The sequence below is a fragment of the Trachinotus anak genome, unplaced genomic scaffold (assembly GCF_046630095.1).
Source record: "Trachinotus anak isolate AG129_WGS33_773 ecotype Australia unplaced genomic scaffold, CSIRO_AGI_Tana_v1 ptg000014l, whole genome shotgun sequence".
NCBI lineage: Eukaryota > Metazoa > Chordata > Actinopteri > Carangiformes > Carangidae > Trachinotus > Trachinotus anak.
Window position 1 is genome coordinate 3,956,428 of NW_027273865.1, and position 12,822 is coordinate 3,969,249.

The 12,822-nt window shown below is 38.6% G+C and overlaps 2 protein-coding genes across 2 annotated transcripts; both read left to right on the forward strand.

Moving 5' to 3' along the window:
- Window positions 1-4,405: 4,405 nt before the first annotated feature.
- Window positions 4,406-7,710, forward strand: LOC139632061 (olfactory receptor 4B13-like). The gene has a single exon (XM_071496804.1). It carries the CDS (start codon window positions 5,266-5,268, stop codon window positions 6,196-6,198), a length of 933 nt encoding a protein of 310 aa, XP_071352905.1. The 5' UTR covers window positions 4,406-5,265; the 3' UTR covers window positions 6,199-7,710.
- Window positions 7,711-8,918: 1,208 nt separating this feature from the next.
- LOC139632142 (olfactory receptor 4B13-like) lies at window positions 8,919-12,275 on the forward strand. Its single transcript, XM_071496921.1, has one exon. The coding sequence runs from the start codon at window positions 9,937-9,939 to the stop codon at window positions 10,864-10,866; it is 930 nt and encodes a 309-aa protein (XP_071353022.1). The 5' UTR covers window positions 8,919-9,936; the 3' UTR covers window positions 10,867-12,275.
- Window positions 12,276-12,822: the final 547 nt, after the last annotated feature.

Sequence of the window (12,822 nt, forward strand, 5' to 3'; positions counted from 1 at the left end):
GCTAACTCCCACGGCATGTGGAGCTGCTACCCCCGCACCAACACTGTTACCCCACCTAGCCTGGTCCCCCGCACACATGTCTCCAGCTAGCCCCTTCTTGGCGTCAACTGAGCTGCGAAGCACGGCGGAGGGAGCCTAAAGTTCTTCACCAAAGAGACTGTGACTGCAGCAATAAAGTGTTTTTGGAGAGACTTCCTCTTTCAGTTTGAAACCTGTACTAGAGCCAACCACTGGTCTGAGAGAACAATGGCTGCACAGCTCAGATTCAGCTTGACATGTACTGCTGGTGCAATCCATAAAAACCCCAGATCTGCTCAGTGGAGCTACCAGCGAATTATAGATGAAGTGGATGCCATTTACGAGCCATGCTCAGAATATGCAGCCGCCCTTCGCATTGAACTGAAGGCTCTGTTCTTCTGCCCACACCTGAATGAACTGAATTAGATGTGTTCAGTCAATCAGTAGGTGAAAGGCACAAACTGAGAGAGAGGCTCTACTCTGGATAGTCAGGCGTGGGCAGAGCAGAGGGAGATGTACAGTAAGTAGGACAGAGAGTCCTCAGAGGCAGAGCTGGGAACAACCAGACGAATTAAAACCACTTCATCATCGTAACTCTTAAGTTTGCTTTAAGATTTATTCATCAGCTGTGACTCAGTAGCTGTAGACTCACCCTGTTTGCACAATCTCACCCTGGTGTCACACACTGAGGAGCTCGAAATAGCTTTGTGACAAACCTAATGGGGGGGGGGCGTCCTCCAACCTCTCCCTTCTTGCAATAAGAATATTTTGAAAGAGTGAGATTTTTACAAGGATGACATTTCATTCTTTCTGGTAACAGTTTCAGCCTCGCACTGTGTTTCCTCTCTGGTTTGGACTTGTGTAATTCAATGTCAGCTCAGTCACTGTCTGTACTCGATGTGGGGAGGCGACTTCCTGTGTGTTCCTGCTGTCCTCGAACACTGGGCCGAGGAGGTAAATGGCTCCTGATTACATAATGCTGGTTGATGTATGACTCAGGCAGATGAGCAGCTGTTCAGAGTTCATCAGTTTCTCTGTAAACACCACAGGAGAAAAAAAGTACTTGACTTAGATCCTATTTTCACCAGTAAAGAAAAAAAATGTCATGAGAGTTCTGAGACACTTATTTTTAAGAACTTTTTTCTAACCTGCTTTGAGTGAAATATTAGATAATTATAACTCTTGAATATTTTTTTAAATTAAACCATCAGAGGAGTTTAGAGGAAAGCAACTCACAAACATCTGAAACCTAACATATAAACACAGCTTCGTAGTAAGAGGTCATGAGGTTTAATGTTGAAAAGTCATTGTTTTTCACTTTTATCATGTGTTTTTTTCATGTAAAAATCATGATCTGAAAAGTGCCTGTGAATGAGTAAAGGAGACAATATATTTTCCTGAACAGAAAGTGGAGATGGAGAAGAAGCACCTCAGCACTGCATCTAAGTACAGTACACTTACAGTACAGATGCACTTTAGTGTCTTTAATCAGTCTTTTCCTTATCAGTGACGTGTCCTCATCCATTCATCTGACTGTAATCACAGCTGACTGCTTACAGTAAACAGAAGTGACTCTTCTCCTTTTCATTTCCTGACAATTCACAATGAAGCAGGCTGTCTGACTTTTAACCCCTTAATCACCACTGTCAGTGCTTGAAATTATTCTCACAGGAGAGATTCATGATGTTTCTCTGTAAAGGAAATACATTCATGTTTCCTGGGAAAAATCCTCAGCCTCACATTCTTCCAGTTTCTATTGAAACTCCAGCTGTTCATGTCCAGTGGATAATCTTAAAGTGGTAAACTGCTACAAGTTGTAAAAAGTTTGAGTCACCAAAACTGAAGAGTCATAGAAATCAGGCTCCTCTCGGGACAAAGAGACTGCTTAACGTACAGCTTTTTCTGCAGCAGTGGAAGTAAATGAAGTCTTGAAGGTCAATGCAAACAGTTCCTACAGGTTGATGACTCACAGATCCTCTGTGTGTACAAAGGCAGTGCTGGAACAAACAGTGTCACTACACCCTCTGATGCATTATTAGGACAATGCTGTGCTGCAGGAGGCAGCTCTGTGTGTTGCTGTCAGAGTGGTGAGAAATGAACAGAACCAGACGGAGGCTTCACGTGATGACGTCCAGCACAGTCTCCAGACTTAGACCATGTGGAGCTGGTTTGGGATGAAGTGGACAGAAGGTGAAGGCAAAGCAACATTGTCAGGGCAAACTTTCTGAGTAACATTTGATTTCCATTGTAGAAAAAAACATCACACTTGCGTTCAGCTGCTGGATCAGTCAAAAGTTCAGAATAAATTTAGGATTTAAGATTCTACGATTTCTGGATCTTATGTTCTCTCATCACCTGGAATTTTAAGATTCACAACATGCACAGTATGAAAATTAAAGTGGTGTCTGCAGGTCTCAAAAAATATAATTGTAAGTCCTTAAAAGAGACTTACAAATATGTGAGGTCTGGTTCTGCAGTAAAGAGAAGAAGTAGAGATTCCTAACCTTTATTTCTTACATTCACCAGGTCACATTAAATAGTCTAAATGTCTGAAACTCAGCTGATCTTCACTGGATCTCATTCATGATGCTTTTATCTCTTAATCTTTCATTAATCAGGTCTGTTGTTGGTGTGTGTATGTGTGTGTGTTTGTGTGCATGTATGTGTGTATGTGTTTGAGTTTGCATGCTGACCTGCAGCAGGCGGAAAGGAAAGGTCGATCATATCAGGAACAACTTTGTCTTATGAGGAAAAAAACAGGTTTTTCAGCAGGATGTGGAAAACCACAAAAACAGTTTTTTTTAAAACGTGCAGATGACAGACTCTGCATCTGATTTTTAACATTTTAACATTTCCTGGCTTCAGTGAAAACCATCAGATTCTGCGAAGATTCTTGCTGTTATCCTCTGAGAAAACTGATAAATGGTGAGAGAATATCAACTATAATCAAGATCTGATGGTTGGATGGTGGTTAATTTAGCTTTTCGCTTATAAAGCAGACTGAGTGCAAAATTAAAAAGAAAGTAATACAAAACATCAGAAGTGTTGGGAGTAAAAAGGAAAGGATTTCTTTACCGTCCTGCCTTGTGCTAACACACCTGCCATATTATACACTGAAAAACTCAGCTCATCAAATTAACCTCAGTTAAGTCACAAACAAGATGGAGGATATGGAACAAAGAATCTTTTCAACATTTATTCATATATAATTCTGTGCAATAATACAATGTACAAATAATCATTCTGTAAATATTACAATCCATATAATAATTAAGATCTTTTGCCACAAAATAAAACATAAAATACATTCAAGGTCTGTGAAGGCGTCAGTCGCTCTGCAGGGTCACAGAGAGGGAACCAGCGAGGTGCAGAGAGGACAATCAGAGTTTGATCACTGAGGAGTTTCAGTTTTATTTGGAGGATTTGGTCCCAAACTTGTGCATCTTGTTGGTTTGTGTGTTTGTTTTACTTCATACTGAATGAACACAGGAGAAACACTTTCAAAGACTGTGCACAGTCTGAGAGATGATATCTACTAGAAAGTCTCCATTGTGTTTGCCAACGACACAGAGCTGGAGCAGGATGCTATCGGCGCAGAGATCTGTGTTAATGCCCTGGCCAACGCCGACCTAGTGCAGTGACTCCTGGATGAGCAGCCACGCACCCTGGCTAGAGCCCATGAGATAGCACACAGATATGAGACAACCAGAAAAGCAGCCAGAGCCATCACACAGCTCATGCAGCGGATTTCCACGGAGCGGAGAGCCCGAGCAGCCCCAGTACGTGAGAACACAAACACACTGATGGGTGGGGAGCCAGTGGGGGTGGTTGTCAAGTACACTCACATGCCTGGGGGCTCACCCAGGTTTCACCAGCAGCGGCGGCTCAGGAGAGACAGAGACACAAAAATTAACTTTGGAGTCCTCTGCTATAATTGTTCTGGGGTTGGACACATTCAGAAAAATTCCCCCTCACCCTGTCAATCCAAACAGCCTGCCCTGACTTTCACCATGAACCCAACACAAAGCCCCAGTGCTGTAGTGACCTGCACTAAAAACCCGGAGGATGAAATGAGTGAGCTTATCATAATATATGGACTACACATGTGCGCCCTACTGGATTCTGGTGCTCAGAGGAATGTGCTTCCTCTCCACCATTAACAAAGCTCTACAGGATTGACACCCAACATGTTTCCCTTTGGCCAGGAGATAACTGAACCAGTCAACCTGGTTGCTGGCTTGTCCTCCACAGCAGACAGTGTTACCAGTCCTCCTGAATATGTCATGCAGCTGCGAAAGAGGCTGGAGCTTGCTCACCAGGTGGCACAGGAAGCTCTAGGGAAGCGTGCCAAGCGGCAGTATGATAAGAACATGTGTCAGGTTCAGCACAAAGTTGGGGGGTGATGCAGTGTGACACCTGATCAAGGGCACCCAGAGGGTGAAAAACAAGATGCAAAGGTTCCTGCCTTCCTACAAGGGTCTCTACTTTGTTCTGGGCCAACTGGATGAATTGGTCTACCGGACTAAAAAGGGCCCACGAACCAAGGTCAAAACAGTCCATAATGACAAGCTCAAGGTCTTCCAGGATAACACCACCTGGGTGCCAGTGGAGGCGCTATCCCCACCACCAGACAGTGGCTCTTCTGATTCAAACATCGGTCCCCAGAGCCCAGTGGACACTCCATCGGACACTGAGGATTCTGCTGTGAAGGACGTGCCAGGTTTCTTCTCTTCTCTGGACCAATAATATTGCCCTTTTTTACTCATTTAGAATCGGTCAATAGTTATATGTTGATTTGTAGCATCACTCTTGGTATATGCATGAGTTTATATTCTATGGACATTTAATTGCATTTATATAGATGCTGAGTGATATTAAGGGTTTAATTATCATCCATAGTGGGGGTAGTGTTACAGGCATAGCCTGTCTGTCTAGAGTGGTGACTGTGTGGTTACCTGTGTATGTGTGTGTGTGTGTGTGTGTTTGACGTCATCAGCTGAGTAAGAGAAAACAGAGCAAGAGCCTCATCCCTCTCTTCTGTTTGAGTGATCTGGACTGGAGCCAGTGTACTCCCAACTACGGTTTTGAGCCGAGAGACAGGAGCCTGTCTGGCGAGGGAAGGTAACACGAAGTGTGTTCATACATTATTGATGCTTTATATCACAATCATGAGAAAACATGTAAATGCGTAATGTGTTGATCCCTTAAATAGTGTTAATATTCACTGAAGGAACTAAAAGGAGGATCATGATAAACTCTACCCAGGTTTTATATTTCACCCTTGGTGCCTACTTTGACACTGGGCTTTTTAAATATTTATATTTCCTGATTATTCTGACTTTTTATATTTCAATTATCTTTGCCAATGTTTTGCTGATTGTGGTTATCTGTGTGAACAGGAGCTTACATGAACCCATGTACCTGTTTCTGTGCAGCCTGTTTGTAAATGAACTGTATGGTAGTACAGGGTTGTTTCCATTCCTGCTGGTTCAGATCCTCTCTGACATTCACACTGTTTCTGCTTCATTTTGTTTCCTGCAGGTTTTCAGTTTGTACTCTTACGGAGCTGTAGAATTTTTGACCTTAGCCATCATGTCTTATGACAGATACCTTGCTATCTGTTATCCTCTACAATATAATACACATATGACATCTAATAAGATTGCCACGCTAACTGCTCTAATATGGTTCTACCCTTTTCTTAGCAATATTTTCATAGTGTATTGTCTGACTGTCCCTTTACAGCTGTGTGGGAACATTATTAACAAAGTTTACTGTGACAACTATTATATTGTCAAACTGTCCTGCTCTGACACAACAATCAACAATGTCTTTGGACTTGTTCACATGTTTACAGTAATCTTTGGCCTAATCATTTTGATTCTTTACACCTACATGAGGATTCTCAAAGTGTGTTTCTCTGGTTCTAAACAGACCAGACGGAAAGCTGTCAGTACCTGCACACCTCACCTTGCTTCTCTGTTCAACTTCTCCTGTGGGGCCTTCTTTGAAATAGTGCAGAGCAGGTTTAATTTGAACAGTTTACCCAATATATTACGCATTCTTTTGTCATTATACTGGCTTACATGCCAGCCACTCATCAACCCTTTAATGTATGGACTGAAAATGTCCAAAATACGCAGTGTATATAAAATTCTACTCTTTAGGAAAAAAATGTGACAGCCAATGTTATCTGACAACTAACAGATTTGCTCCTGATCTTGAACAAAATAAAATGAAGATATGAAACCTTTTGACAAATACATTTTTAAATATAATGATATATTATGTGACAAACTGTAATTGACATCTAATAAAACAGAGAAAAAAATGTTTTGAATCACTGAGACACAAGTTTTCTTTAAATCACCAACAACATATTCATGCACCATTTTATGCTGTATTTAAGTGTTTTGATTACTCAGTTTTACTGTTACCTTTTTTGTCATTATTATTATTATTATTATCATTAATAATAATAATAATACATTATTTTTGTATTATTATTAATTTGACTCTCATAGTGAGTGCTAATGCATTTTAATCCAGTTGATGTCTCGTGATAACTTGTTAACTAAACCAAAATATGGCAAGAAGCTCTAAAGGTTTGTGTGAGTTTAGATTATTTTGTTACATACTGCATACTACATTTAAGATTTATGTTTACTTGAAATGTTGAAATGCACAATGTGAAGCAGCTACTATGAATGATCAGTGTGTGACACAGAGAGATGTTATCAGATATTATAAAATTAGACTTAAACAGTGGCATGACAAACCAAGACACACCATATTTGAAATAACACTAAGTTTCATAATAAGTTCTGGGTACTGAAGCTCAATGCTTTTTTGGCAAGTGAAATGTCTCTAAGTATCAAAACCTTTAAAAAAACAAAATCTTTTTTTTTTTTTTTTGAAGAAAAATAATACACCCCAAAGTGAGATACTTAAAAATTTCTTGTTTTGGAACCTGTACCAAAATGTATCAGCACTTATCTTGAAAAGTTTAAACCCAGCTCTATTCATAACTCATAATTCCAATTTTGTTGATCTAACACATTCAAGTCTATAAATAAATTATGTATGACACCAGACTTGCAGTATTATACACAGAGTAACCAGATAAATTAAGACTACTACTACATTTCTTCTACATATATTCTAGTACTACAGTTGTCTAATAAAGCTCACATTTGTGAAACTAATCAATCAGTTCTACGAATGTCAGTAGTTTTCCATCTACTTCAGTACTGTGCAAAATGTCTGCACCCCCATTTGCACCTCGGTGAAGCTCAGGGGGTTATTGCACAGGTGTGACCTGGGCTGGTCACATTTTGAGGTGATGTGCAGAATGTCACCAGAGCTGTTGTCCCTGAAATGAATGTTCATTTCACCATCAGACAACTCCAAAGTGGTTTCTGAGAGTGTGTCAGTTCATCCATAAGCCTCTCACTTGTCAGTCAAGTGACCCACTGAGCATGTGTGAGATGATCTGGATCTGCGTGTACAACAGCATGATCCACTTCCTGTCAACATCCAGCAGCTTCACGCTGAAGAGGAGCAGACCAACAATCAACAACCTGTTCAACTGTGTGTTGCACCAGAGACTGAAGTAGTTCTCTGATCCAAGACCCCTAACCCCTGACCCTCCACCCCCTCAAAGAAATAAACATCTGTAGTCCAAGTCACACAGTTCAGTGTCTTATAAATGTCCTTTTTCAAAAATAAAACTGCCCATTTTAAGTGACCTTTTATTTTGACAGCCCAAGGTACAACCGTACAATAATCATGGCTGTGTAATCAGAATGACTAACAGTGATTTGAACACTGCAAATCACAAACACTGTTGTGAAGAAGACTGAAGAGAAATAAACCTTCTGTGTGGTTGGAAAAAAATTTGATCTTTGATTTCAACACATGAAAAACAGGAGTAAAAAAACAAGGTGTTGCAATTATATTTTTGTTCATATATACAGTACACATGTATGTATAAATTTTAATCTCCCAAATATTCTATATTATCATTTGACCAGTCAATTAATTAGGGATATACAGTGAGTTCCAAAAGTTTAAGAGCACTTTCCCTTTGACTTGAATGGGAAAGTGGTCTAAGACTTTAGGAAGCCACTGGATATTCCACGGAAGAAAATGGCAAATGTAAATTTTGGCAGTTAAGAACATACATAATAATTTCCTGGACTGGGACACAGAAAATTCTTGAATGGGAGGATTTTTAGTAATTCAGAAGTATTTATTTAGCTTGACTAGGCTACCTCATGTTAGTTTCAGTTCTGGTCAGACTTTAATGAATCATTTTAAATATGAGGGTTCATCTCTCAGTAAGGGATGGGTTTTACTCAATCAGGACCAGTTCATAAACATCCAGCAACCTAACAAATGTGTTTATAGTTATAGTGATATGCATGTCAGTGGTATCTGTAGCTGCATTTGCTGTGTAAGTCTCCAGGCATTCTCCAAAAATATTAGAATTTTTGAACAGGCCTAAACATGTGGTAGTTCTCAGCCTTTACATACCAACAGATCCTGCTGCAAGTGTGGCTCTTTGATATGTTTTCATCTTAGGAGTAATGAAAGAAAATTACAAGATTCTTCCAACACAACATTAAGCAGAACAAGTAGTGGAAAAAAACAGTCTCACACGTTATCCCATTGTTGGGTGATTATCTAATCTCATTCTTTTTCCCATCTCTCTCTAATATAATTTGTTTTAGTTCCTCTGCCATTTATAATTCCTGGATAAAGTTGAAATTATTGATTTAAATCCACCATTATATGATTGTATAATCAACTGCATTAATCCATTAGGTTTTATATCTGTCTCACTTTTGCTCATTTCTTTTAAGAAGTATTGGCGTAACTGAATATCCAGAAGAAAAAAAAAGTCAGGCTTTTCCAGGTTGTATTTTTCTCTTAGTATTTTAAAGCTTTGTACTTTGTTCTTTTTCATTATTCTACAATAACTAGTGATTCTTCTACTCATCCAGTACTTAAACCTAGAGTCCATACCATTTGGTTTGAATTCTGTGTCATTGGCAACCCATTTAAGTTATGTTTATCTGAGCCCATAAGTTTAATTGTTTTATAACATCAAACCTGGTAGGCAGGATAAATGAAACCAAGGGATATAAGTCTTCTTAAATATACATCTCTTTCCCTTTGGCGTCATATCTACTGTCACACCACAGAATTACATTCATCTGGGCAGAGAGGAAATAATCCCTGAGATCTGGAAGTGACATCCAACCTCCTTCCTTACATATGATTAGAGTACTGTATCTAATCCTCGGTTTCTTCCCTTTTCAAATAAACTCTGAAATTTGCTTGCCCCATTTGTGGAATTGATTGACTGGGATTTTAACTGGAAATGAATTAAATAGGTACAGTAGTGTAGGTAATACAAAAATTTTAATGGTGTCAATTCTTGCACTAAAATTCAACACAAAGGTTGACCACTATTCCCTGAATAATATTGTTTTCTCTTATTGCTTGACAATGAGGTGTGATAATGACATCAGTCTGCTGCTGTGGGCATCACCTCACACTTAAAAGAGGCAGAAGCAGAGTTTGTTTGTTATGAGGGATTTAAAGTGTGACTACAGTACAACAGGACGGGAGATGAATATTAGGTCGTATCATTGTATTGTACAGATGTTTTGGGGTTTTTGGGGGTTTTTTTTAAGAATGGTAAGTTTGGGGAATTATTTGTTTCCATAATGATAGATGAATCTGTTTAGTGCTACTGTTATGAGCTCTGTTTATATGTTAATGTTTTAGCTTCACACAAGTTTGGAGTTTTAACTGCACCTACATAAACTTGTATCAAATGTCACACAATAATTAAGATAAGATTGTCCAGTGAATGATGTTATCATCACTCAATGTACCAGATAAGGGATCATGATAAACTCTACTCAGGTTTCATATTTTGCATTTGTTGCCTACTTTGATGCAGGGCTTTTGAAGTATTTATTTTTCATGATCATCATGTCTTTGTATATGTTCATTATCTGTGCCAATGTTTTGCTGATTGTGGTTATCTGTGTGAACAGGAGCTTACATGAACCCATGTACCTGTTTCTGTGCAGCCTGTTTGTAAATGAACTGTATGGTAGTACAGGTTTGTTTCCATTCCTGCTGGTTCAGATCCTCTCTGACATTCACACTGTTTCTACTGTCTTTTGTTTCCTGCAGATTTATTGTGTTCATTTTTATGGGAGTGTAGAATTTTTTACCTTAGGTGTCATGTCATATGACAGATACCTTGCTATCTGTTATCCTCTACAATATAACACACATATGACATCAACTAAGGTTGCAATCCTTATAGCGTTTGCATGGTTATACAGTGTAATCGCAACTGTTGTCATGATATCTCTGAGTGCCCCATTACAGCTGTGTGGAAACACAATTCACAAAGTTTACTGTGACAACTACTCTATTGTCAAACTGTCCTGCTCTGACACAACAGTCAACAACATCTATGGACTTGTTTACATGTTTACTATAATAGTTGCTCTTATAATTCTAATCCTTTACACCTACATGAGGATTTTAAGAGTGTGTTTCTCTGGTTGTAAACAGACCAGACAGAAAGCTGTCAGTACCTGCACACCTCACCTTGCTTCTATCCTGAACTTTTCTTTTGGTGCTTTCTTTGAAATAGTGCAGAGCAGGTTTGATATGAGTAATGTACCAATTGTGTTGCGAATTTTTTTATCCTTATACTGGCTTACTTGCCAGCCGCTCTTCAACCCTGTCCTGTATGGACTGAATATATCAAAAATCAGAATCATATGCAAAAATCTTACTTTAGGTAAAATAATGTAGCATATTTACTGTATGCCATCCATCACCTAACAAATGTGTTTCTTTGGAATAACAAGAAAATACATACAAGGGATGCCCCATCAAAGGTAATGTCAACAGTGACAAAGACCATGTAATGTGTGTATTAAATGTGTTCTAAATCACTTAAAATTTAACATATAAATAGAGTAGGTTTGTATCTTTCACTGACAGGTTTTTAGTTTAAACACCCTTAACATTTTCCTAAGGTCAGTGTTTCTATGTTTCAAAGCCTTGTAGTGGTATGGTCAGTCTTTTGTCTGGACTGTTCAGTTTATTCATAAGTTTTGTAAAGTTTGATATGTCAGAGGGATAGGGGTAATAAAATACTGCTTCAGTCCAAACTTTTTCAATCACTGCTATAATCTTTTCTGACCATGAATATGTCATTGTCATTGTTCTTTATTTAACTTTGTTTACATAGGAACGAACAACCAATCAAAGTCTTCAAACTTACTCTAGAAATATACTGACGTCCTCCAAAACATGTGGTAGTAGTCTTATGCAGAAATAATAAACCTTTGGGTTAATTACAATTATTTCTTGATTCAGAACAGATCCATATGAGGATCCTGACCGGGGAGCACTGTTGGCAAATAACTCAAAACACTCAATGTTACAACAGGTGAAGGTTGGGATACCAGGCTGTGCATGTTGTGAAGGGTAGTCCAAACTGGGCAGCCAAACTAATCACACAACACGCCTATTTTCTTTATGTTGTGAATGTGCAAACTGTATCTAGAATATTGATCAACATTCCTAGTTTCACTGAGATTTGTGGTAAAGTCTGTGTGCACAGTAATAAAATATTCCACAAATAAACATAATGAAAATCTGGGTTCTTTATACTTTTTTAAAAATCCATTTGAAAATTATATTTGAATAGGCCAGTAGATTATGGTCATATCTTTTATATTAGTCAATCAGAGGTCTGTACTACAAAGCAGGAACTGGGGTCATTGAGGTAACTTCAGGTTTAACTGTTTAACTGTTTTTCAGTCCTATGACCAGGTTAAATCACCATGGTAACTGATGCTGAACTCCTAACGTGCTCCAGGGCAGGTTAACTTCAGAGGATCAGATCAAAACCTTTCAACAGCCAAACTACTCAGGATCTTGACAGGGACAAAAGAGTTGAGAATAAAATCTAATAATATAGATCAGTAGATGTTTGTATAGATCAGTGGATGTTCTGCGGTTGGAGTCTTTCCACGTGTCCTCTCTGGTTTTAAAACAGCGCTTTGAACAAACAGAGGAGAGTTTATCACTAAATAATCAGATTCAAAATCAGAATCAGTTTTATTGCCAAGTATGTTTTCACATACAAGGAATTTGTGCTGGTGTTTGGTGCAAAACAGTAACATAGGAAGAAGGAAAAGAGTATAAACAAGAGTGAGAAAAAGAAACTTTAATATGAATAGAAGAATAAACTTAGTAAAATTAAAGGTAAAATTAAAAGTAAAAAATCAAAATAAAATATTTGCAACAAAGATGTGGAATATTTACAATAATAATAACGATGTGGGAATGCAGTGCAAAATATAGAAAATATGAAAAAAATATAAATATATACTGTATGAATATTTACAATGTAACCGTGCGTTCACACCAAACGCGATGGACGCGATGTCATCGCCCATAACGCGAGTCGACACATTTGTGTCACATTTTTGATCATCGCTTCATCACTTCAATCGCGCGATGACGCAACCCACCTCCAGCTATTTTCTTAACATCCTGCTGTTTTATTTCTTTCTCTTGTCAACCATGGCTGAGTTAACAACCGTAGCTGCGCTTTATCTGTTGTGGACGTCTGATTTGGATCGTAAACCCAAACACCGCCGTGTCTGGGTTCATGATATCCTTCCAGGCATTAACATTAACATCTTTTTTGTTTCTGTCCCGGTAAAAGTGGGACGTTGTGTCGTATAGCTCTGT